Source organism: Tiliqua scincoides, chromosome 4 (genome assembly GCF_035046505.1).
Source record: "Tiliqua scincoides isolate rTilSci1 chromosome 4, rTilSci1.hap2, whole genome shotgun sequence".
Classification (NCBI taxonomy): Eukaryota; Metazoa; Chordata; class Lepidosauria; order Squamata; family Scincidae; genus Tiliqua; species Tiliqua scincoides.
In genome coordinates this window covers 145,411,909-145,437,282 of record NC_089824.1, presented here as the reverse complement: position 1 = coordinate 145,437,282, position 25,374 = coordinate 145,411,909, and the positions used below count along the sequence as shown (strand labels likewise).

Genomic DNA, 25,374 nt, shown 5'->3' with positions numbered 1-25,374 from the left:
CTCAGCAGCTGAGAGCCCGAGGGCCAGATAAAAAGCTTCTGAGTGCCGCATCCAGCCCCCGGGCCTTATGTTTGACACCCCTGCTTTAGATGTAAGCCTAGGTTGTCAAAAGGGTTTCACCATAATATTTTGAAAATGCCACATAAGACCCAATGTGCTTTGTGTGACTCACTTGCCACCCGAGAAATATCATGTATCCTTCAGCATATCTTGGCATTCATTCATTAAAGTATTATTTTAATAATAGGCAAAAGTTAGGTCACTTATCGATGGCTCTCTGACCTATTTTTAGTGATGCTGTCTGTGTGAAAGAAGGCCTTCTGTGAATGCTAGCTATAATGTGTACTCATCTTTTCTATAATACGACAATGTGGCTGCATCCCTGTATTTTACTACCCACCTTGCAGAGAAACAGCCAAGCCTTATCACAAAAGAGAAGCTGTCACATCAGTCAGACACTTTCCAGCTCTCCCTCGTGACCACATTTTCTCACCTTTCCAGTTTAATTGTTCACCCTTCTTTTTCTAACAACTTTTTCCCCCCCACCATGTTCAAATGACAAAATGCCAAGGAGAACGGGGGGGGGGGAATGGGGACGGACACAACATCTCATGCAGAACCAATTAGGCAAATAAACAATTATCTGTACAGTGGGGTTTAAGCAGTAGGGAGATGGGAAACATATTGATTGAGGTTCCAGCTGCATCAGGGACAGCAGGTCCTTTTCCACAGGTAATTATCTGAGAGGTGTCCACCTCCAGAAGGGGAAAAGGGGAGATTAAACAGAAGTGTACAGCTGGTAACTAACAGAAAAATGGCAATAAACTCAAAAAAGAAGTTTCTGGAGTAGGAAGTGCATAGAAACATATTTTTGGAGGAAAAAAAACACAACATGGGTGGATAATGATGAGGCCGCACAATCCATGAGGACAACAATGAAAATGGAACAAGAACAATTCTGAGTGTTGGATTTTTGTATGACAGGGAAACTTTCTTAAGAGTCTTCTAGGACTAGCTGTTTGAGCCCAGATCAAGACAGTGCAAGCGGAGTCCTCCAACCTGCTGCCACTGCTTCTGCATGCTTTAAAGCAAACATTTGGGATGAATTTGTTAACTCGGTTTGGAATCTAAAAATAATGAATTTTGTTCCAAAACTTTAATTTAGAAATAATATGTGCAATGAATTTGAAGATTAATGTCTCACAGTGTATGAGCGGGCAGAGCTGAAATGGAAGTCATCCCTTATTGCCTTAATCTCTTCTGCATCTCTCCCCCTCTCTATTGTTTATCACCTGGTTGTGCCTCGTTCCTTCCTCCTCCCCGTTGCCTTTACCTTGAAATGTCATTTGTAAGTTTTCTGGGGTAGGACCAGTCTTTTGTGCTCATGAAACTCCATAGACATGTCCATAGGCTACAGTCTGCTGCATTCTGTGTTGCTTCGTTGCTCAGGCCTGAATTGTACACCACTGCTGTGGCCTTCTGGCTAAGCAATAATGGACCAATCATGAATTAACTGATCATGTAGATCAGTTAGGGTGCAATCCTAACCCCTTATGTCAGTGCTTTCCAGCACTGGCATAGCGGTGCCAATGGGACGTGTGCTGCATCCTGCAGTTGGGTGTCACTCACAGAGGCCTCCTCAAAGTAAGGGAATGTTTGTTCCCTTACCTTGGAGCTTCATTGCTCTTATGTCAATGCTGGAAAGCACTGACATAAGGGGTTAGGATTTGCGCCCTTAATAATATGACTATTGCATCACGAGTCATGATGGGCAAACCTTTCCCATGAAGGCTCAAAGCTGAAGTTGTAAAAAACATTTCCTCAACCGGCAACTTAGAACAGGGGTGTCCAAACTTTTTGGCAAGAGGGCCACATCATCTCTCTGACACTGTGTTGGGGGACTGGGAAAAAAGAATTAATTTATGTTTAAATTTGAATAAATTGGCATAAATGAATATATTAGAGATGGAACTTATATGAATGAATGAATGAATGAATGAACATCTCGCGATAGCTCAAGGCCTATAAAAGACCTTGCACAAAGCAAGGCCAGCCTCTTCTTCGCTGCCACTGCTGCTTCACAGACATGAAACAGCAAGAGGCAGAGGGAGCCCTTGGCCCACAGCTCACGTGAGAAGTCAGTTGGCCCTCGTGCTGAGAGTAGTCGTGTCGGGGCAATGTGGGCTCCAGCAAGTCTCCAGAGGGCCAGAGGCTCATTGGAGAATGGGGGCTCCCCGCAGGCTGAATTGGGGGTCCCCAAGGCCCCCAGGCCGGAGATTAGGCACCCCTTACTTAGAGCATACTGTTGTTTTCACCCTCAGTTCTGAACCTGTTCAGATCCTGTCATGCCCCCAATAATTTTAGTAGGCCAGCAACAGGGTCTGATCTGTTCATCCCACACACTCCCACAAATTCCCCTTACTCCTCCATCTTCTTCTTTTCTCACCTGCTTACTTTTCTTGTGGCTCCAGAGGTAGCAACAGGAGAATGGAGGTAAATATTTATCATACCTCCTACCCTCTCCTACCCTCCTTGATTCTTGGCACTGAGTCATCACAGTATTCCCAATGCAAGAAGGTGTGGGAAATATAGCTTTTCCATCATTTCTTCCATGGCTCAGCAAGACAGGACAGTACAATTCCCAACTTTCCTTGCATCTGGCACACTGGGATGATTCCATGACTGAGTCAGACAAAGAAGTGGGGAAAAAACAAGTCTTCCCTTTCTCCTGGTGTTGGTAGTGATGGAGCCATAAGAAAGATATGTAGGAGAGGAGAGGAGAGGAGTGGGCTTGGAAGCATGGAGCAGGTGGAGGATATGCAGGCAGGGCTTAAATTCCTCTGCAGCTTGATTTAAAAAAATGGTTGAGAAAGAAATGCATATTTCATTGTATGTGTTAGGAATGTTAATACCAAACAATCTACCGTTGTCGGAGGCACCTGTCTGGTTTCTTTCACGTTCATCACCATATTCATCACTTTTCATTTCATCTTTTGTTGCCTCTACTTCCATTTCTTCAAATTCTTTTCCTTCTCCAGCAGTTGAGGAAGACTGTGATGATGAGTCTTTGTTCTCTTCCCCAATGCCGACACCACTGCTGGTCTCACTTAGCTTGTGGTTCATGTTATCTTTTCTGGAGTCTTCCTTCTTTTCTTCATTCTCATCAGTCACCTTTCTCTTGGGTGGGGAAGGCTGTTTGTCCAGGCCCATTGCAATAATACACCTGGGAAACATTGAATAGGATATTATAAACACCATGGATAATACCATTGCTTTTGAAATGAGTATTTTGTACCAGGGCACTGATTTTACTTTGCTCAGTTTTGCAGCTGCAATAATTAGGTTGACATGTTTTAGGGATAGTTACTAATAAACAGAGGTGGTCCTGGGCTTTTCTCCACTTGGGAACACCTCCCAGTTTGCCGCACCCCATCCCATGACCTGGAAGTAATTGCAATGACATCACCACATCACCACAATCACTTCTAGAATGACGCCAGGAGTTGAAGCCTTTCCCAGCATGATTCCATGCTGCTCTGGGCAGCCCCCTTTCTCGCCTCAAAGGAAAGGAAAAGCGCAGCCCAGAGTGCTTTGCGCTCGCTTCTTTTGCAGGTTCCAAGCATTGGGGAGCGCTGTGCAGGGCTGCCTGCACCTCTTGCAGCCTGCTACAGACCAGCGTCATGCAAAGTAAGGCACAATCACACACACCCCCGTTACGTGAAAATCCCCTTTTGCCTTTTAGTTGTGATTTTATATCTGGTTATGTTACTATGGACTAAAATATCATACAGGCCAAACTTCTCATACAGGCCACAATCAGGTCAAGCCACAAGACCTCCACCTCCCTGTGGTTATTGTTTTAACCCAGGGGTGTCCAGAGTTTTTGGCAGGAGGGCCACATTGTCTCTCTGACACTGTGTCGGGGGCCGGGGGGAAAAAGAATTAATTTACATTTAAAATTTGAATAAATTTACATAAGTTTACATAAACGAATATATTAAAGATGAACTTATATGAATGAATAAAGTTCTTGCAATAGCTCAAGGCCTATAAAAGGCCTTGCACAAAGCAAGGTTGGCCTTTCCTTTGCTGCCGCTGCTGCATCACAGACGTGAAACAACAAGCAGTGGAGGGAGCCCTCATCCCACAGCTCACGCAAGAGGTCAAACATTCGCCCTCAAGCTGAGAGCAGTTGTGTTGGGCCAGTGTGGGCTCCAACAAATCTCCAGAGGGCCAGAGGCTCATTGGAGACTGGGGGCTCCCTGAGGGCCACATTGAGAGGCCTCAAGGGCCGCAAGTGGCCCCAGGGCCGGGGTTTGGGCACCCCTGTTTTAACCCAATCACTGTTTATGCAAAAGTGTCTCCTAATCCAATCACTGTTTATGCAAACACATTAAACTTCTCATACAGGCCAAATTCAGGTCAAGTCACAAGCTACACAACCTCCACCTCTCTAGGAAGAAGTCTGACATAGTAAATCATTGTTTAAGTGTCTCCTAAATCAGGGGTGCCCAAACCCCGGCCCGGGGGCCACTTCCGGCCCTCAAGGCCTCTCAATGCGGCCCTCAGGGAGCCCCCAGTCTCCAATGAGCCTCTGGCCCTCTGGAGATTTGTTGAAGCCCACACTGGCCCAACGCAACTTCTCTCAGTGTGAGGGCGACTGTTTGACCTCTCGTGTGAGCTGTGGGATGAGGGCTCCCTCCACTGCTTGTTGTTTCACGTCTGTGATGCAGCAGCGGCAGCAAAGGAAAGGCCAACCTTGCTTTTTGCAAGGCCTCTTATAGGCATTGAGCTATTGCAAGACCTTGATTTATTCATATAAGTTCATCTTTAATATATTCACTTATGTAAACATATGTAAATTTATTCAAATTTTAAATGTAAATTAATTCTTTATTTCCCCGGCCCCCGACACAGTGTCAGAGATGATGTGGCCCTCCTGCCAAAAACTTTGGACACCCCTGTCCTAAATTACTGTATTCATTGTATTGTTTTAACTCAATCACTGCTTAAGTACTCTATGCAGATTTGAACTGCTTTCCTGGGTTACTGTATGGTATAAGTTCCCCCAGCTAGGAAGACAGTCATTTGACCCTATTGAATCTTGCTGATAATCCTTTCTATGTTTTACATATTCCAAGTACCTCACTGTGTGTAGTAAGTAAGCACATCCAGGTCAGCTCTAGGTCACATCCAGGTCAGCTCCAGGTCAGCAAAAACCCTTTTTAAGAGAGGGCTGGATGCCACATGCTCTCTCTCTGGGCTCCGCCTCCAAGGACACAACACATCTGTGTTGTGTGGATCCTCTATAGGACTCTCCCCCCCCCATCCAACTACTCTACAAATCAGGTAACTATTTTGCGTCTGGGATTTTTTCCTTTCTTCCCCCCCTTTTTTTCTCCCCTTCTCTCCCCATCTTTAGTTAGCAACTGGGTTTGGCAAACCAGGGACCCCTAAAATCCTTCCCTACAACCGTTCCCTTTCTAATTTCCTCGGATGCACCAAATACTTTTCACATGCAACCACCATAAAGCTAGGTACACTAGATGCAAGTACTAGGACCAAGACTCATCATTTTTCACATGCATTATGTTTACCTGTGTGTTTTTGTAATAAAAATATAATCTTTTATTAGAAGTTATCTTTCTTTCAGTCTCCTCCTTAAGCTAAAAGGGAATTTCTCTGCATTACGCCACCTTGTTATCCAGTCTATGGTCCTGAAGTTTCCAATAAGGGCAGTGTAATTATTCCCCTATACAAAACATCCCTATACAAAAAGCCCTTTTTGGTAACACCTCTCGCCCCCCCTTAGCAACGCAATCCTGGGGATCGAGTTGCAGCCCTATCCCCTCCCACACAAGAATTTATTGAGGGAGTAAAGCTTCCTCAAAGTTTGAGAAACCCTGCTATAGACAATGGGTTAACTCCCCACAATATATTTTTCAAGTTCAACCCCAGTTTATGATTCTTTTTTGGCATTCCCAGAATGATTAAATCTCCTCTTATTTAGCTTTATATTTAATGTACATCAACACCTATGTTCCCTGTAAGGGCCCATGCTCTTGCTGTGTGGCATCACAACTCCGACACAATGCCATCTCCAGATGCTTGGTGATGATGTCATGGGTCATCACCAAACCTCCAGATCATTGAGCTCCGTAGCCATGCTGCCACACAGCTTAACGAGAACTGTGCAACACATCCCTGGCACAGCCTTGCCATTGACCCACAAAACCGTACTATCTTTCCTTATCATGTGTGCAGTCAAATCGATGACAGGTCTAGCGCCTCTACCATTTCCCTCCTTTGTGTGAGTGCTCTGTGTGAGTGCTCTGTGTGTGTGAGAGAGAGAGAGAGCAAGAGCAAGAGCGAGAGCGAGAGAGTGTTGAGATTTTTATTTTCCCTTTCTCCTCCACCAATTCCCTTCTTTCCCACTACCACAAAACCCCCTCACTTCATTCATTTTTTCTGCCGAACAATTGAGCTTTGCTGCTGGTCATTGAACAGGGACCCAGCCCATGAAATAGATTTCCTTCATGTGTACATGCTAACACATAACTGAAAACCACACCAGGTAACAGTTGTCCATACCTATAACAAGGAGATGATCTTTCCACATTGACAAAACCAAAGTGTCCATGTTTGCCTCCCAGCCGAGTACCCTTTCGATGCTTATACTCGCAGCAAGAGCTTAACCGGTCCACTTGTATTCCATTGAGATAAAAGGTGAGGCTGAAGGGGAAGCCATGATGCCGCCTGGAGATAAACTGAAATGTTTCTGCAATGAGAGAAGACATAATGGCTTGTGGCTTTCTAGTTGCATTCAGATGGGATAAATGCCAATGTGAACATTCATGAAAAAGGATGCGGTACATTCCTCCTTTGGCTACACCATTTCAGATTGAAGGTGGTTTGTTTGAACACTCTCCCACATCAGAAACTTGTGTGCAGGAAGGTAGTAGATCCAGAAGAAGACTGGGTTAAAGCCCCTTTTTTCTGATATGCTACGAATTTCAACATACAGGGAAATTTGTAGCAGAGGGAGCAAATTTCAAACATTCAACCCCCAACCTGTAGTTTCAGGTCCCATAGTCCTGGTAGGAATATACCACATTGTATTCCTGCATGTTTCACTTGGTTCTAAGACAGGTTAAGTAGTAGTGTAGTGGTCAATTCTAAAGTGCAGGAGCTGGTTGTGACATCCACTATGGCCATGTTCCATTAACAACAACAAAATCACCTTTTTTTTTTTCTTTGCCTGCTGCTTATTTCTACTTTGAAACCTATTATACGTAATTTAAGATTTAGCTCAGTGGTTCTCAAACGTTTTAGCACTGGGTCCCACTTTTTAGAATGACAATCTGTCAGGACCCTCTGGAAATGATGTCATTAAACTGGAAGTGATGTCATGACCAGAAGTGACAGGTAGACCAATCCTATCCTGCTCGGATGAGTTGCCTGCCTCAGACACAGTGTGTGTCAGGAATCATCTTCTGAGGAAACCTGTGTTCAGCTCATAGGAGATCTCAGACACTGGTGATATCACTCAGTGTTTGGCTAATGCTTCACAAGCTACAACGCCTCCTCAGAATACTAGCTCTCACAGTGGTGATACAAGCACCCAGTCCATGGACCTGCTGGTCCAGCTGGATATAGATGAGGACACACTAACCAGGGAGGCTCTGGAGGCATACAGAGTTCTCTCTCGACAAAAGCAATTACAGATGGTCAAAAAAATTGAGATGGTCTGGCAGGAACTAACGGACATTATATTGACCCAATATTCTTCTGCATCTTCGAAGAGCTCATCTCTACGAGACCCTCAGACATCATCCCTAGAAGTAGACCCCCTTCGGAAGTTGCCCATTCAGGCTGAGAGCCACCAGGAGTCTCCAGGTGGAGGAAATTTGCCTCCCTCCCCTTCTCAAGAAGATGATGAGATCGTGGAAGGAGCTATAAATGCCTACAGGAGCCTTCCAAGGATGGAACAAGTAAACATAATAAAATGCCTGGATAAAGTTAGAGGAGAACTTATTAGTCCTAATGAGGAAGCTCTGACTGGCAGAACGCATCCTTTGGTTCTTCCAGAGCAAGCTTTGGGACATCAAACTGAATCAGAAACTATGTTATTAATTCAAGAGATTCTGTGCTATCCACGGAGGCAAACTTAGCCTCATCTAGCTATGTGTCTCATGCCCCCCTGGAAAATGAGAACCCGCCCATGAATAAAGATTGACTGAACAACGCTTCTCCTGACTTGGTCTCTCCATTTTTGAGAATCCTTTCCTGAAATATTGCAGGATGGAGGAGCAAGGAAAATGACACTGATTTTTTAAGTTATCTTAGAAACTTTGTTGCAAGAGACATGGGTTCACGGCCAATTGCATCTTAATGGATATAAAGCTTTTTTGCTCCCTGCTATTAAACCTAAATCTAGCGGGCGCCCTTCAGCAGGCTTAGCCATACTGTTGGCAGAGCATCTTAAGTCCTGCTCCCTAGCCACATCTTCACAGTCCAGTAAGATGCAAGCTTTACTGATATCCTGTGAAGCTATTGATTTATTATGTATTAATGTCTATATCCCCCCTTTACTTAAAAGTTCTCAGAGATCCCAGCTCTGGAGTAACCTCTTGACTGGTATAGATGACCTCAAAAGGCACCATCCTCTAGCTGAAGTTGTTTTGCTGGGCGACCTGAATTCCAGGGTTGGAAACTCTAATCAAATCTATTCTAGAGCACGGATGGTAGATGAAAAAGATTCTTTCCCCTCATTTTGTGCATTAGACAGATGGTCAAAGGATTCTCATTACAATGCTAATAGCTTGGCTCTTGCAAGATTTTCCATTATTTCTAATCTGCTCTGGCTTAATGGGTTAAAGAAGTACCCCAGTGCTGCGAATTTACATACATGTCCCCTTGTGGGTCAAGCGTTGTAGACTATGCTCTAGTGTCCATGTCTTTGAAACCACATGTGAAAGTTTGACATCGGGGTTCTTACCATTAGTGATCACTTCCCTCTAACCCTGGTACTTGATCTACACTCGGGGAGAACGCCAGCACACCCAGGGGCTGAAGTAAACACAGAGAGTAGTGCAAAATCATGGTGGATAATACCCTTTCTTTAAATTTCCATCAGTTAATTAGGGAGTCAACAAGTATAGATTTATTATCGGCAATTTTGAAGGAGCCTGATCCCTTTGTCCAAATCCAGTTATTTGAAAGCCTAATTGATCACATCCTTAGGACCCTGGGTTCCAACCCTAAGCGGAGTATTATACATGGTGCGTCTGATAAAAAGGATTTGTTTGATAAAGAATGCAGAGACCACAAGGCATTGATCAGAGCAACTTATTTAGCCTTCAGAAAGTCTAACGCTCCATGTGAGGCAGTTAAATATTTTTTCTACAGAAAACAATTTAATGCCTTACTGTTAGATAAAAAGCAGAAGTATACCCATGCTCAATGGATCAAGTTGTTGCAAGCAATACAGCAAAAAAATAACAATTATCAGGCTCTCTTAGCTCCAAAATGTATGACCCATTTGTAATCTCTTCTTCTATATGGATTAAACATTTTTCAGAATTATTTTTTGATAAAAGCAAATCCCCAGATACCCGACCCAACTTTACTTCTTCTGATCTACCTATCTGGCCCCCTGTGATGGCCATGGAGATTATACAGATAATAGATCAATTGAAATCAGGGAAAGCAGCCGGACTGGATCAAATACCACCTGAACTCTTAAAATGTGATCCTGAGTGGTGGGCTCACTTGCTTGCCCCCTTTTTCACAACGATCGATAGAACTGGCTTAGTTCCCAAAGATTGGGTCTCTGCAGCAATCATCCCAGTTTTTAAAAGGGCGATCCTAACCTTCTTGTGAATTATCAGCTTATCAGCTTGCTCTCTGTAAAGGCAAAATTTATGCGAAACACCTAAGTAATAAGCTTTCTACCTGGATCAACTCTAAGGATATCCTAGGTCCTGAGCAATCAGGATTTTGTCAGCAATGGATCAATGGATCCAACAATGGATCAATGGGCAAATCAACAATGGATAACTGTTTAATTTTATCTCATCTAGTCCATAAGCAGATTAAGAAAGCCAAGGCTCTACGTGGCTTTTTTAAATCTAAGAGCTGCGTTTGATTCCATTGATAGAGATCTTCTTTGATCTAAATTAGCCAGCATGGGGATTGATAAAAGACTATTGATGTTAATTAAGATCTTATACTCTAACACAGTGTTTTTCAACCTTTTACATCTCACGGCACATTGACAAGGCACTAAGATGGTCAAGGCACACCACCAGGTTTTTGACAATTGACAATGCACACCATGCTGCTAATGGGGGCTCACATCTCCCATTGGCCCTGTTAATAAATGACCTTCCCCCAAATTCCTGTGGCACACCTGTGGACCACTCACGGCACACCAGTGTGCCAGGGCACAGTGGTTGAAAATGGCTGCTCTAACACATCATGTAAAGTCAGATATACCAGAGTGGTAGCCTAACACACCCCATTGCTATAAACAAAGGGGATGCATTCTGGCTGCCATGCTATTTAACCTGTTCCTGAACGATTTAGCCCCAGCCTTGAAGACAGTGGATGGTCATTGCCTGATACTTGGGTCCTGTCTAGTGCCGCTATTACTGTATGCGGATGATGCGGCTCTTATTTCTCGAACAAGAATTGGCTTAAAACGTGTACTTAATAAATCTATAGAGTATTTTACATCCAACAAGTTACAGATTAACTACTCTAAATCTAAAATCATGATGTTTGCCAACAATTGGAAACCATTTAAATGGTCATTTATGGGCAACAAAATGGAACAGGTAAAGTCATTCAGATATTTAGGCATTAATTTCCACTACAAGCATTTGTGGGTTTCTCATCGTAATGCAGTCGTAAATGCATCAAAAATCTCATCCCTTGCAATTTCCCAGGTTTTTTTTAGCCAAGGTAACAGATATGTCCCGGCTGCTTTAGAGGTATTCAAGGCAAAGGTACTTTCGAAAGTTCTTTATGGCTTTCCAATCTGGCATAAGGCCTTGAATCGTTCAACTGAGAGCATACAGGCCTCCTTCCTGCGGAGGATCTTGGGTTTCCCCAGATGTTTTCCATACTCTGCTATGTGTCTTGAAGTGGGTTTTATCAGACTCAAAACGTTGGCTTGGCTGAGATCAGTAAAATTTTGACTTGCGATCCTCTTCAATGCTGCCCCGTATGGGCTAATGTACCAGCTTCTGGCTGACCCTGTACTGCCTGTGGAGGTTGCGGATATACTCACCAAGCTCAAATCGATAGGACTAGACACAGCAAGCCTGGGTATGATTGGTTTAAACAAAGCCTACAGGACTATCAAGGAAAGATTGCTTGATATTGAGCGTCAAGAGCTATTCTGCGCAGCTAACACCATTTGCTCCCCTCTCCATCTGCACATCCCAGTCAAGTTTTGGGAAGCTGGCTTCTTTCTTTTATCATCTGCAGTGCCTGCAAGCTCGCAGAGCATTCTCCCTTGCGAGATGTAATGCATTTCCATCAGTTCTGTTAGCGGGCAGGTTTAGTGGCATTCCCTACTCAGAAAGAAGATGTACCTGTGACAGGAACTGTGTGGAGACATTACATCATATATTTTTTTACTGCCCACTGCATGACACCCTCCGTAAGAACTATCTGGCTCCACTGCTGAACAAAATGCAGGGTTGGGAGGATTCATTTAAATTACAAACTCTTCTTTCTATAGAGGAAACTGACTCTCTTGACAAGGTTGCCAACTTTGTTTCTGGGATACTGGCAGGACGGAATTCTGGGTCTTCTGCTATATTATGGTGAATGGGGGGGAGGGGGTAATGGATGGTTATGATTGTTTTATTGTTTTTTTGTTTGTGTGTTCTGGATGTCTGTCGTTGTGTATTTCCTTTATCTATGCCAATAAAGGTCTTATGTATATATATATGTGTGTGTATGTATGTATGTATGTATGTATGTATGTATCCTGCTCTGGAACACGTAGGCCAGCTGGCTGTGTGTCGGGGCTGGTTGCAGAGAAATCACTTCCCCTTACCCATGTTGTGCAGCAGTGGCGTGAATGGGGCTACTTGGACCTGAATCACTGAGAGAGGTGGCACAGATCTGAGCAGCCTGGTACAAGCCAGGCCACCCAGGAGAGAAGTTAAGATTCTCAAAGGAGCCCTTTGTGGAGCCACCGGGTCCCGCAGCTCCAGGCAGCTCAGGATTGGGCTGCCCAACTCTTATTATTTCTCCAGCTGAATCTCATTATGGCCCTGTAATCACTTTGACTTCTCTCATGCCCTATCTCCAATAGCTGTCTTCTGTCACTAGGACCACACATCTCTGTGCTGCTTCGCTATGAAGCTTGTACTTCTTATTTTTAAAGCTCTCTTTCCAGTTCTGTGCTCATGACTATAGGTCCTACTCTTCTCCTCTTAAAACCCTTCCTGCTGCCCCCAATCAGTACAACGTAGTCTGCTGGTGTGATTTTCTCCCGGGCGCCATCTTTCTGCTACATATCTCTGGATGGATGAAGCGACTTTCCCCACTCCATTTTAATGGAGTCATTCTGAGGCCCACAGAGACCGAGTGGGTCGTCAACCCAATGCAATCCATAAGAGGCCCCTGGAGGACCCCAGAAAGTCATTCCAGCTAACAGTGTCCCTGGGACAACACCCCTCTTTCTGAAATGTCTCTTATTTGGAGTCAAACTGTCCCAGGGGCAGGTGGAAGGGCTCAACGTGTGACCTACCGCACATGGGCTCACAACCCGCCAGTGAGTCAGGAAGCTTCAGCCTATTCCTCCCATACCAGCTGAGACTCCACAACCCTATTCTCCTCCCCTCTTCCTATTTCTATCCTTCTAATGTGGAATAAGGCTTCTGGGCATAGACTGCATCATTTTTATCATCTGTACAGTACCTAGCACAGAGACTAATTAAATACATGCTTGATAGTAATATCTTCTTCCTCAGCATAGTGTCCCAACACAATGACATGAGATTAATACTACCCAGCATGCTATCCTTCCCTTGTTTGCAATGGTGATTATACCTGGGATAGTTCTGCTTAAGTCAACATTGTCACCACGTTTGGAATCAAACCTCAAGCGTGTCTTCATTTCCCTTCTTGAGCAATAAACAGCTCATGCTGATATATTACCACTTCTCGTAAGCAGATAATTTGGTATTCATTTTACCCCTGCAAGCATTTTATTAACCATACATCTCCATCCAAAAATTAATCTAACCCACAGTATTTTGTTAAATCACCCCAAGTACATCCCTTCTTCCATAATTTGCAAAAGTAATTGCAGCCTCATTTTCAATCATGAAACAGTAAATCTAGACTTAGTTTGAGGCAGCTGGTATATAAGTCCCTGGGCGCGCATAATGGTACTGAGCTTCGCGGAAATAATTTTGCTACCACTTCAACAGTTTATCCATATAAAATAAGAGTGTGCCAGAATTAAAATGAATGCTTGTGTGGTTGCATGCTCACCTCCCTCTAGTAGTTTTCCTTTGTAGACACATACGTTTTCTCCTCCGCAGTGCTGTTGGTAGATTTTTATTTCATCTCGGTAGTCAAAAAGGTCGTGAGAGAGGTGAACGCTTTTTCCCAAATAGATCATGCTAACGTATGCATTGCTATGTATTTGAGGCTTGTAGAACTTTCCGGTGTCCTACATCAGAAAGCACAATACAATAATCCACTGAGGTATCTGCATTTTCAGATAGCCAAAGCTTAGTTCCACATTCCAACTCCACATAGGAATTGACTCTAAATGCCCACTGCCTCAGGTAGGATCACACAGCAAGTGGGGGGGGGGTGCAATGAGACAGTGACGCAGGTAAAGGGGAGGGCAGATTGGGACTGAGAAGGGGGTGGGTTCAGCAGCAGTGGCGCCCACTGAATCCAAGCCCGGGAAACTTCCTTCTCAGGCTTGATCTGCCTTCATGGGTCTACCTAGACATGTGCCAGTGATATCACTGGGGCAGGTCCGAGTAGACTCACTGGGCTGGGAGGCCTCCAGAGGCTGAACTCCGCCACAGGATGTAGTGGATGCCACATTGGTGCCACTGCATTGTCAGAGGAAATTAAAAGTAGTTTCCTCTTTGGGGGGAAGCAGAGTAGCTTAAGCAGCAGACCCCCCCCCCTTTTGGGTATTACCCCAGGAAACCTCCCTCACTCGGCTGACTGCTAATCAATAAAAAAGACAAAGAGGCAATGGCTTGTTAAAGTTGCAAAAAAGAAGTTATTTACTTACAGTTCCATTGAGTGTATATTTACAGCATCTGATTAGGATCAGAGGTTCAGCTAACATTTAAAGATAGCAAGGCCCTGGAGCTGCCTCGCCCTGCATGCCTTGTGCTCAAGATGGCCTGGGCATCAGAGCCCTGGTGTGCGCCATCTTAACAGGTCGGTGGTCAGAGGACAAGAGGAAGGAAGTGTTCCGAGCAGAAGGGAAGGATTAAGGGTTAGGGCCACAGCCCACAAGGATCACAGAGAGAACAGGTAGAAAGGTCAGAGTCACTGGGTCATAGCTTGACCCTTTCTGGACAGCATCCTGCCCCCTCTGGACAGCAGACGGAGTTGCATCAACTCTAACATGCATCGCCATGCAGGAAGTTACAGTGGATTGGGCTGTTTGCCAGTTTGCCTCCAATTTAAAGCTGCTGTTCAAAGCCACAACCAGCTCCTAAGGCAAAGGACTGCATAGTACAAAGAGTACAATACAATGAAACTTTCCAGGCATGAGGAATAGAAATGTACTTTGAAGAAAGAAAGCCTCTAACTCAGTGGTTCCCAACCTTCGGTTGGGATGCTACTCCCTTAAGAAGGGTAGTGACTTGACCAGGGGCCTGTGGGCTCTGCTAGTATGGCACTTCCAGGTTTTGCTGCTGCTACCACCACCACCAAGTGCATGTGAGTAAAAAAACAACATCTTTTTCACTGACATGCATTCGGTGGCATGTCAGCAACAAAACCTCGAAGTGCTTTACTGACAGAGCCTGGGGTCCCCAGTCAGGTTGCTACCTAGCATCCAACCGAAAATGTGCATGCCTTCCCTTGCAGGTCGCAGCCCCCAGTTTGTGAAACACTGCTCTAACTGCATGACAACAGGGTATGAATTGCAAGAAGGTCTGGTAGCGACAATTCAGCATTTGAACATATGTGAAAGAATGAAGACACCTGACACTGAGTCAGACCATTGGTCCATCTAGTTCAGTACTGCCTACTACACTGAATGGCAGCAGCTGTCCACAGTTTCAGATTGGCACTTTCTCAGCACAGTTCTTTTTGCAGATGACAGGGTCCACTTCTAATTAATGCAGTATTAAAAGGTGTGGTTTTATAAATACCACACTCATTTTCCAGGAAATAAAGACTTGAACAAGTTACATTTATTTAAGATGCGCTTTAGAGAAAATTAGGCCCCAATTCTATCCAACTTTCTAGTACTGATGCAGCTGCAACGCAGCCCCGAGATAAGGGAACAAATGTTTCTTACCTTGACGAGGCCTCCATGATTGTCCCACACCCCAGGATGCAGCGCACACCCCGATGGCATGGCTACATCAGTGCTGGAACGTTAGATAAGATTGGTCCCTCAATTACATATATGTTGGACTCTTTTTGGTTTTTTGGTGTGTGTGTATTTTGTCTTTTCTAGGAAAAAAAAAAAGCATGCAGTATTTCATCACTTCTTCACATACTTTGTAGAGCAGTGGTTTCCAAACTGCTGGGTTGCGACCCTCCCCTCAGGGGAACTGGAAATGGCACTGCTGCCAGGAAGGGAAGGATTTTTTCACTTCCTCTGGCTCACTATGGTTCTCTGGAGGGTCTGGATACCTACAACTCCTCTGCAACCCTACCTGAGGCTTGAAAATGTGGGGAAAGGGGGAAAAACCCACTTCCAGTTTTCATTCCAATGCAGGAAGTGGTTTTGTTTTAACATTTTCAAGTCTCAGGGAGGGCTGCAGAGGATGTCGCAGGCTCCCCAGACCCTCTGAAGAGCCATAGCGACCACTAGGTAGGTGAAAAACCCCTTCTCTGCCCAGCAGCAGTGCTATCGTGGTGATGGCATTGCTGCCCTCCCCCACCCCACACAAAGACTTACAGAGTTTCCAAAGTCCAAGTAGGACTTTAGGAACCACTGCTGTAGAGTGATTAAAAAATTGACCATGTAGGATTTGAGAGGGGAATTGGGGGAGAGATGAGATGAGACGCTGGGAGCAAAAAGATCTCTTACCTTCACTAACAATTGGTCTAAGCCATTTGGTGCGGTTGTTGGACGAAACCGTCTACCTCTTGATGTCCCAAATTTCATGTTAGTGTTCTTGTCATTCTTTGGTGGTGGTGGTGGGACAGGAATCACATAATTGTTAATGATGGGAAGTCGGTAGGGAGATATTGTGGTTGAAAAATCCATGGAATACATGTGCCGGAACACACCTCGCTCTCCCTGAAATCATGTTTTCCAAGCATTAGCACTCATCTTTAGTTAATAATCAAGCTACAAGAGCAATACTGGACAGCTCTTTTAAATGACAATTTTTTCCTATAATTGTGTTTAGAGAGTCCACCTGCAGATAAGGCTGAGATAATGTCTCAGGTGAGCCCCCCATTGCGTCTCCTTTTCTTGCCTCCTGGATTTGAACAGGAAGAGGGGAATAGAGAGGAATAGGAAGTGTCTCCAACACTCTAGCCCAGTGGTTCCCAAATTGTGAGCTGTGGCTCCCCATGGAAACCAGCCAGGGGAGCCGCAGATTCCTTGCTAAAAACCTGCAACCCTATACAATGTATAGCAGTGTTTCTCAAACTGTGGGTCGGGACCCACTGGATGGGTCACAAGCCCATTTCAGGTGGGTCCCCATTTATTTCAATGTTTTATTTTTAATATTAGACTTGATGCTACCATGGTATGTGACTGCATTTTGGGAAATGTCACAGACCTGTACTTTTTAACAAGCTACTATATATATTCTTTTAACAATGATGAACAATGATGTGATTTACTCCTTGGTAAGTGTGGGCAGGATTGCAGCCTAGGATGTTAAAAATTTTCCTGCTTGATGATGTCACTTCTGGCTATGACATCACTTCCAGTGGGTCCTGGCAGATTCTCATTCTAAAAAGTGAGTCCCGGTGCTAAATGGGTGAGAATCACTGATGCATAGGATTGTAGCCCTAATGGAGAGCCATGGCCAGTGGACCAGTAGGTCAAAGGAATTACCAGTCAAAAAAGTTTGGGAACCACTACGCTAGCCCAGCACTATCTTCACCTCCTCCTTCTTCTGCCCCTTTCCCCTCTCCATTTTTGAATCTTGGAAGCAAGAGAAGACAGAATGACTGTGGCAATAGTTGGCTCACCACTAGGTAAAAAGCACCAGAAGGTCTTGGGCCTGCTCTGGTTTAGGGGAGGTAATTTATTTGTTGGGCATACATTTACTTGTTAATTTCAAGTTTGCAGAGCAGACTCTCATTTGGCACAGATTCTTTACTGTTAAATGCTCTTTTGCCATTCATATTTGACTCACGATTGTGAATCAAGGCTCTTAACAAGTATATAAAAAGTGGCTTTTTGATATTTTCAATTAACACACTTGTGTGGAATAAGATTAATAAAAAGGACTCATAATTGTATGTTCAAAACTAGTTTAAAGAGATATTCCAGATTAATACATCTGGAAAACCCAAAAGTGATATTGTTTAGGCAACTGCCTTCCTTGATCCAATCTGTTAAATTGTCCTTAGGAGCCTGGGAAAACTTCTAAGGCATCTCACGAATCTGCTTAGCAATCTAGCTATCACCATTTTTTATGTGGCAGACATGTTTGCTGCATCAACACTGGTGTGACCCACAGTGAATACTGTGTGAAGGGGAATCTCTTAATATGCAGTGGGTACATGTCAAGGAGCTTCAGAAAAAATCTAATGCAATGCTGGGGTTCCACTCTTGGACTACTGTGTCCAGTTCTGGGCACCACAGTTTAGGCAAGTCATTGATATGTTGGAATGTTAGGTAGTGAAAAGTCTGGAAAGTAATGGCCCAAACTTATCCACCTGTCCAGGGCCCTTTCAACCACAATGCAGCCACAAGGTAAGGGAACAAACATTCCTTTACTTTGAGGAGGCCTCCATGACTGCTTCCCCCCCACTGCAGGATGCAGAGCATGCCCTATTAGCATGGCTGCAATTGTATTGAAAAGTTGGATAAGATTGGGCACTAAGTTCTATAAGGAATAGTTTAAAAAGAGTTTGATATGCTTAGTGTGGAAAAGAGAAGACTAAAGGGAGAGAAGATTGCTATTTTTGTATCTGAAGAGCTGTCATGTGGGAGGAGAGAACTTACTTTCTGTGATTCTTGAGGGCAAGACTAGAACCAATAGGCTACACCAGTTTCAAACTGTGGGTTGGGACCCACTCAGTGGGTTGTGAGCCAATTTCAGGTGGGTCCCCATTCATTTCAATATTTTATTTTTAATATATTAAACTCGATGCTATCATGGTATGTGACTGTTTTGGGGAAATGTTACAGACCTGTACTTTGAACAGGCTACTACATATATATTTTAACAATGATAGTAAATGAGACTTACTCCTGGGTAAGTGTGGGTAGGATTGCAGCCTAGGATTGTTAAAAATTTTCCTGCTTGATGATGTCACTTCTGGTTATGACCTAACATCCGGTGGGTCCTGACAGATTCTAATTCTAAAAAGTGCGTCCTGACGCTAAAAGTCTGAGAACCACTGGCCTTCACAGAAGTAGGTTTAGGATAGACATAAGGACTAACTTCCTAACTGTGAGAACTGTCAGTCTAATTTATGAAGTAATGGGCCCTTTCTCACTGGAGATGTTCAAGCAGAGGCCGGATGCTCAAGTCAGGGATGCTGTAGCAGTTCTCTGCACTGTGCAGGGGTTGGACTCAGGTTCCTTCCAACTCTGACAATCTGTTATACTATGATTCAGTAAACACTTCCATGGGTTTACAACAATGCTTCATGGTTGTATGGTGTGCCAAAAGACCTTCTGAAGGGCCCAGTTCTATCCAACCTTCCAGCGCTGAAGCATATGTGCCAATGGGGTGTGTGCGGCATCCTGTGTTGGAGGGATAGTTACGGAAGCCTCCTCAAGGTAAGGGACCATTTGTTCCTTTACCATGGGACTGCATTGCAGCTGCATAGGCACTGGAAAGTTGGATAGGATTGGGCCCTATATCATTATTAAAAGCATATGAACACTTGGTAAGGAATGAATAGTGTGTGATTGGTTTTTTATTGTTTTGTTACTGCCTCTATCAGCCAAGCTAGAAAGGGGGGGAAGGGCTTTAAAAGGCACGGTGCACCAATCCAGTTGATAGAGGCCAATAATTTCATTTTAATTTCCAGAATGTGACAGATAAAGCCCAATGATTTGAGCAAAGGATTTGTTTTGCAAATGCTGGTATAGAAAAAACACACAGCCTCACTGAAATATAGGAGCTGAAATGCAACACACATGCACAGACACACAAATATGGCAACAGAGACCAGTATAACAGATTCAAGAAATGACAGATGAATCAAAAAGCTGAATCAAAACGATAAACCAGATATGTAGAGTGCATGATTGGGGCTTACATGTTTGTTTTTCAAAATGTAAGTAACAGCCCTGCAGGACCCTTATTCTAGATTAAGATCAAAGTGAAGGAAGGGGGGCTTTAACCCTTTGTGTCCTCCATGGTCCAGAGCTGGATCAGGGTTCCAGATAGCTACTGTTGACATTTTAAAACACAAACATGCGGGCCCCATCATGCAATTTACATCTTGTCTAGTTTGTTCCTATGGATGTCCCCTGACATTAATAGAATGTAACTCCAGAGTACTCTTATTACCCCTTCACCCCCCCAAAAGTTAGATAAGTGATAAGATATGTCTGAATGCACTAAACAAGTCTTATAATAATTACTTCTATCAAACGCTTATATAAAACAGCAAAATCTAACCACACTGGCAAAATGATGTTCTTTTTCAAATGCTGAGAACTTTGATCTGGAACTCGAAGTAGCCTTGGGTGTAGACTCTGTTGTGGCATTGTTGTAAATTGGCTGCAGTCGAACTGGATGCTGTATGTTCCCTGGTGCAGTGCTTGGTCGAGGAAGAGTAGCCTGCACAGTTTAAATAAATGGGGGGGAAACACTGAACTATCAATAGCTATGCTTGTTTCTGAAACCTAAATGTCATCCACTGTGCAACTTAGGACAACGTGTGGCTGTGTCACAAAATGTGTAGACTTATCAGTGCAATCCTATGTGTACCTTCTCAGAAGCAAGCCCCATAGGTTTCAGTTAGTTTTATTCCCTGGTCAGCATGTATAGGATTGCAGCTTAAGTCCTCCATACAGTAGCTGATACTATTAAACTAAAATGGAACTGTGCATAAGCATAACCTCATAGTATCACATCAAATGCTTGCTCTCCTGTTGGTAACGATTATTGTATTCAAATGTATCTAATATTAAGAAATGATAAAGCCAACACAGATAAATACTATTTTCTGTGGAAAATTCCACTTTTAAAAAATGACTGGCTTAAGGCTGAATGATCAAGTTCACTGTCTATTTTAGGAGAGTCTAGTGTGGTACAGTAGCTAGTGTTAGAGCTGAACGAGTACAAACCCACTGCCAAAAACCCACTCAGCCTTGAAGCTCGGTTAGGTGGGTTTGAGCAAGACATTCTCTTTCAACCTGACCTACTTCACAGGATTGTTGTGAGGATAAATGGAATAATTACGTGTGTGCTCTGAGCTCCTTGGAGGAAAAACAGGATTAAAATGTGAGCGATGGAAGAATGCAGAGATGTAACTTTCTTCCATTGCAGCAAATGATTTGATTTCCAGCTTTGATTTCAGCTGGAACAGGACTGTGTCCCATCATGATATAATTGGACAACTGAATGCAGCATTGCACTATAACAGGATATCTTTTGGCCTACAGGTCCTCATTATGTACTCACAGAATGACCCGGTTGTCCTCTATCACCCAATCTGTGGCGCCCAAAGTGATTTCTTGGCGCTGTGGGTGGGTGTGGGGAAAGGAAGAGAAGTGGATCTTCTGCTGACCTTCTTGATTGTTCCACCTAGATGAAGGCAAAATTGCTAGTATGAGCTGCCAGATAAAATTGTACTATTAGGAGACAAACGTGCTCCTAATAACCCCGCTATTCAGAGAAAACTGCGAATAACAGCTTTGCTAGGCAATTAAAGCAGCATTTTGATCATCTGGCCTCAGAAGAGGGCCAAGAGTACAAACAACTGAAATGTTTGATAATGATAAATTGGTTTTTTAAAAATAATTTCTGGGTGACTGGTCACAAGAAAATAAGAATTTGGGAACAAAGAATGGCAGGATATAGCCAAATGGACATTAAAAAGAAGAACATGAATGGAAAGAAAGAAAGGTGGGGAAAATATGAATGCGGATGTATCAAGAAGTGTAACTTTACATCTATATAAAGTATAAATAAATGTACAGATTACATAATCTGAGCAAGCATTTAGTGCCTAATAAACAATGGGCTAGTTCAGACAATCTTTACCCCATTCAACCAACCCTATGAATTAAATGACGTGCGTGTTCGTGGTGCGCACTTGCCTGATCTGGCCCCTCCCTTCCCCTCCCCTTGATTTCCTTAAATGTATTTCCCTCCGAAGTCTTTCCTTAGGAAGTACAGTACTGTCTCCCTGAGGAGGCAACTGCTGGTTGAAAAGTCAGAAGTGTGTGCAGGGGAGTGGCTGACACTCTATGCAATTAGGGAGATTTTTAAGTTAAGTGGGGAGAGCAAGGGGAGGTGCCAGGAAATGTGCGCACCATGAATGCGCACATCATTTAACACACATTTAACATGATTAGATGGGATAAGTATTCTGTCTGAAATAGCCCAGTTTTATGGGTTTTTTTCCTAGGACAGGCACAGAATCTAAGGTTGTCAGCTGCCCCCAAAACTACAATTTCTAGAGCTATTTTTTCCCCCTTGTTTTCAGGCAGGCAAACAGCAAAGGTTAATTCACACAAAGGGCCACTGCTGGGCCCTGCCCCTTATCACATGGTTCTACCCACACAACCACATTTCTTCTCAAAGGGTGGGCAGATTTGTGACTTCACCAGGACCCGCCTCAGAAATCCCAGGTTTGGAAATGCATCCAGCCTGGAAACCCTCACAGAGTCGTATTCACAAAATACATTTTCAATATACTTTGTAAACTGCAAATGAAAAATTCTCACCTTGATTCTCTGAACGCGCTCCTTCCTTGCAGAGTTCTCAAGTTTCCGTTTTATTTCAACTTGGTGACGATGCTAGCAGCATTCAGAGAAAAAAGAAAATCACTTTCGCAGCAATGTTAGATTATCATTGGAAGCAATACCTTTTAAGCTTAAAGCTTAACACTGCTTTTTGGATTATACTCTACCCATGGTAAAACTGAGGAGTGGTTCTCTATCACAAACTACAAGTCCCACAGTTCCTGCTGGCATTTCTTGTGAACAGCTATCAGAAATCAACAGGGCACAGCATCTGAATGACAGCAAGAAGGAAACACAAGTACCATAATAATAAGAGACACTGAGAGGAACAAAGGGATTGAGTGTTGCAGATGAGATTTAGAGGCACCAGACATACAAATTAAATGGTTAGACTTCTGGTTAGGTTTCAGGCCTCCAGGACTGGACTGAAATCTCCAGGAATTAGCATTAATTTCCGGGTGACTACTGAAAGAAATCCTGGAGGCTTTAACAGGGTGTTCTTGATTTCATGGCATTACATCATGTTGGAAAAAAGAAATCTCTAGGAATAGCTTTAGTCAAAGTTGGCAACCCTACTTGAGAGTGCATAAAAGAACAGGCACTAGAGACCAGGATCAATGTCAAAAGGCCGTTGTTACTCATGTATTGTTAATTTCCATGCTAGGCCACACTGCCTTATTATAAATATAAATCAGGCAGCCAGAAATATAAGAAGCTGAAGTAGACAAAACAAACAAAAATCTAAAGAATACCAACCAATTCTTCCATTTTATTTTCTCCAAAATCTAAAGAATACCAACCAATTCTTCAAATTTATTTTCTCCAAAACATTGCTAGTGAAAACTGAAGTAGAAGCTAGTGAAAACTGAAGTAGAAGTAGAAAACAGAAGCTGAAGTAGACAAAACAAACAAAAATCTAAAGAATACCAACCAATTCTTCCATTTTATTTTCTCCAAAGGAGACAAGCCTTTTCTACCATCTGGGTGAGACAATACACCAACTTTTGTATTAGATATACATGCCACAATGTGATCCAAGTATATCATGGGCATCCATGAAACTGTATGTAAGGGTTGGGATAGTTGGTGGGGGAGGGGAACTATGTTACAAGTTTATACTGAGCCCAGATAAATTATGATTGGAGAGTGTATACCAAGGTTAACAAAAAATTCTAGGACTAAGAGGTGATCAAAATATTTATGGCAGTGGTTCCCAAACTTACCCTGGCCACAACACCCTTAGTGTCGCAGGAATTCTTTCACAGCTCCTTGTTGCAGCAGTACCAGGCCTCAAGAGGGTGAAACAGCCATCAGCACTTACCCGAAATCATGCGTTATCTCACAAGATTGTGCAAAATCTCACACAGTCATGTGTGATTTTGTGCTCTCTCAGCCTGGCCAAGATGCCAGCGCCCAGGAGAACCAGTACCTCTGTAAGTCTGCATGCGCCCTGCACCACTGCAGCGCACAGTTTGGGAACCACTACATGGAGTCAAGGCCTCCCACTCTGTGACTGACACTTCTCAGTTAACAGTCAAATGCACAGTTACTCTATACAGATTTTTCATTTCAGTTATGAATACAAGAACAGCAACTGTTACCCTGCACATGCCTGATCTTGTCTGATCTTGGAAGCTAAGCAGGGTCAGGCCTGGTTAGTACTTGGATGGGAGACCGCCTGGGAATACCGGGTGCTGTAGGCTTATACCATAGTCTTTCGAGACTGAAGGTTGCCAACCAAAACATTGCTAGTGAAAACAGACTGAGATCTCTTGCATTTGTCCCCAAAGTCCCTGCCACTTTCCCATCCACTTTCTCCATGTCTAGAAATGATTTGTTTTTTTCATCCACTCCAAGCCTTTTTCCCCTATTCCCAACCACACTAGCAATCATCCTCCTGGTCTCTTATGAAGGAGAATGGGGGGGGGGGGGAAGACACTTTTCTGTATACACCACATGTATACAAAGCATTCACTTTCATGTTAACATTCTATTTGCTTGAATTGCCCTAGGAGAAAGGTCATTAGTCACAGTTTTGACAACTCTGATGCAACCTTCCATCCATTGCACACACTGATGTTCCCAAATAGGAAAATAGGGTGTTGACAATCTAGGAGCCAGCAAAGGGAAGCGAAAATTTAAGCTGCAATCTTAAGCGTACTTATTAGAGGGTAAGCCCTCCTGGGATTTGCTTCTGAACATATTTATTTATTTATTTATTTATTTATTTGTTTATATGGGTATTTATATCCCACTATGCTACCTCTGAAGCGGCCCCCAAGGTGGCTTACAACTTTATTAAAAAAATGTGTTATTTTTAAAATATTAAAACAATAAAACTCTCAGGTTGGCCTCCCCAGGATCAGCTGTTATATGCTCCCTCTAGCCTGGCCACTACTTTCCTCCCCTCAGGGCATCCAGATCTCAAACAGCCCCTAGGTGAGGTGGCAACAACTGTGTTTAGGATTGTGGCATACACTTCACAAGCAGTCCAGAAATGTAGGACTGTTTGGGACAGGCAGCTAGGAGATCATATAACCCTTTAACCAGCTATTTTTCAACCAGTGCAGCATGGCACATTGGTGTGCCACAAATGGTCCACAGGAGTTTGGGTGGGTCATTTATTAGTAGGGCCATGGTGAGATGCGAGTCCCACACTGGCAGTAAGATGTGCTTTGTCAATTGTAAAAAAAAAAACAAAACCTGATGGTGTGCCTTGACAATTTAAGTGCCTTGTCAGTGTGTGCTATATGATGAAAAAGGTCAGCCTTTAACACACTCTTGTTATCACAATCAAGAGGTTAAAAGTGATTAAAAATTTCATTTGTCACTACTCTTTCACTGGGAATTATTCCAGACTGTGTATAGGAAGACAGAGAACATAAGAACATAAGAACAGCCCCATTGGATCAGGCCATAGGCCCATCTACAAGCAAGAACAAGCAAGTCCACAGCAAAATTCTGTTTGTGGGTTTCATTGTAAACTGTTCAGAATCAATTGGTGATCCCTAAGGTCTTTGGCAGTGCCAGAGTGTTGCTGCTACTACAACTTGTGGACTGTTTAGCTGTCTCGA

General features: G+C 43.5%; 1 protein-coding gene across 5 annotated transcripts in view; it reads right to left on the bottom strand.

The window, feature by feature from the left end:
- The window catches only part of ERICH3 (glutamate rich 3), a 67,047-nt gene that overhangs the window by 26,173 nt on the left and 15,500 nt on the right, over positions 1-25,374 (bottom strand). For 2 of the 5 annotated variants that reach the window (XM_066625055.1, XM_066625057.1), the window contains exons 4-10: positions 22,283-22,354; positions 21,015-21,137; positions 20,007-20,168; positions 16,271-16,483; positions 13,519-13,699; positions 6,592-6,778; positions 2,925-3,223 (exon numbers count right to left, since the gene is read on the bottom strand). In XM_066625055.1, the coding sequence (XP_066481152.1) occupies positions 2,925-3,223; positions 6,592-6,778; positions 13,519-13,699; positions 16,271-16,483; positions 20,007-20,168; positions 21,015-21,137; positions 22,283-22,354 (1,237 nt within the window). The remainder of the gene's footprint in view (positions 1-2,924; positions 3,224-6,591; positions 6,779-13,518; positions 13,700-16,270; positions 16,484-20,006; positions 20,169-21,014; positions 21,138-22,282; positions 22,355-25,374) is intronic. The other 3 variants (XM_066625058.1, XM_066625056.1, XM_066625059.1) reach the window with 3 other exon arrangements.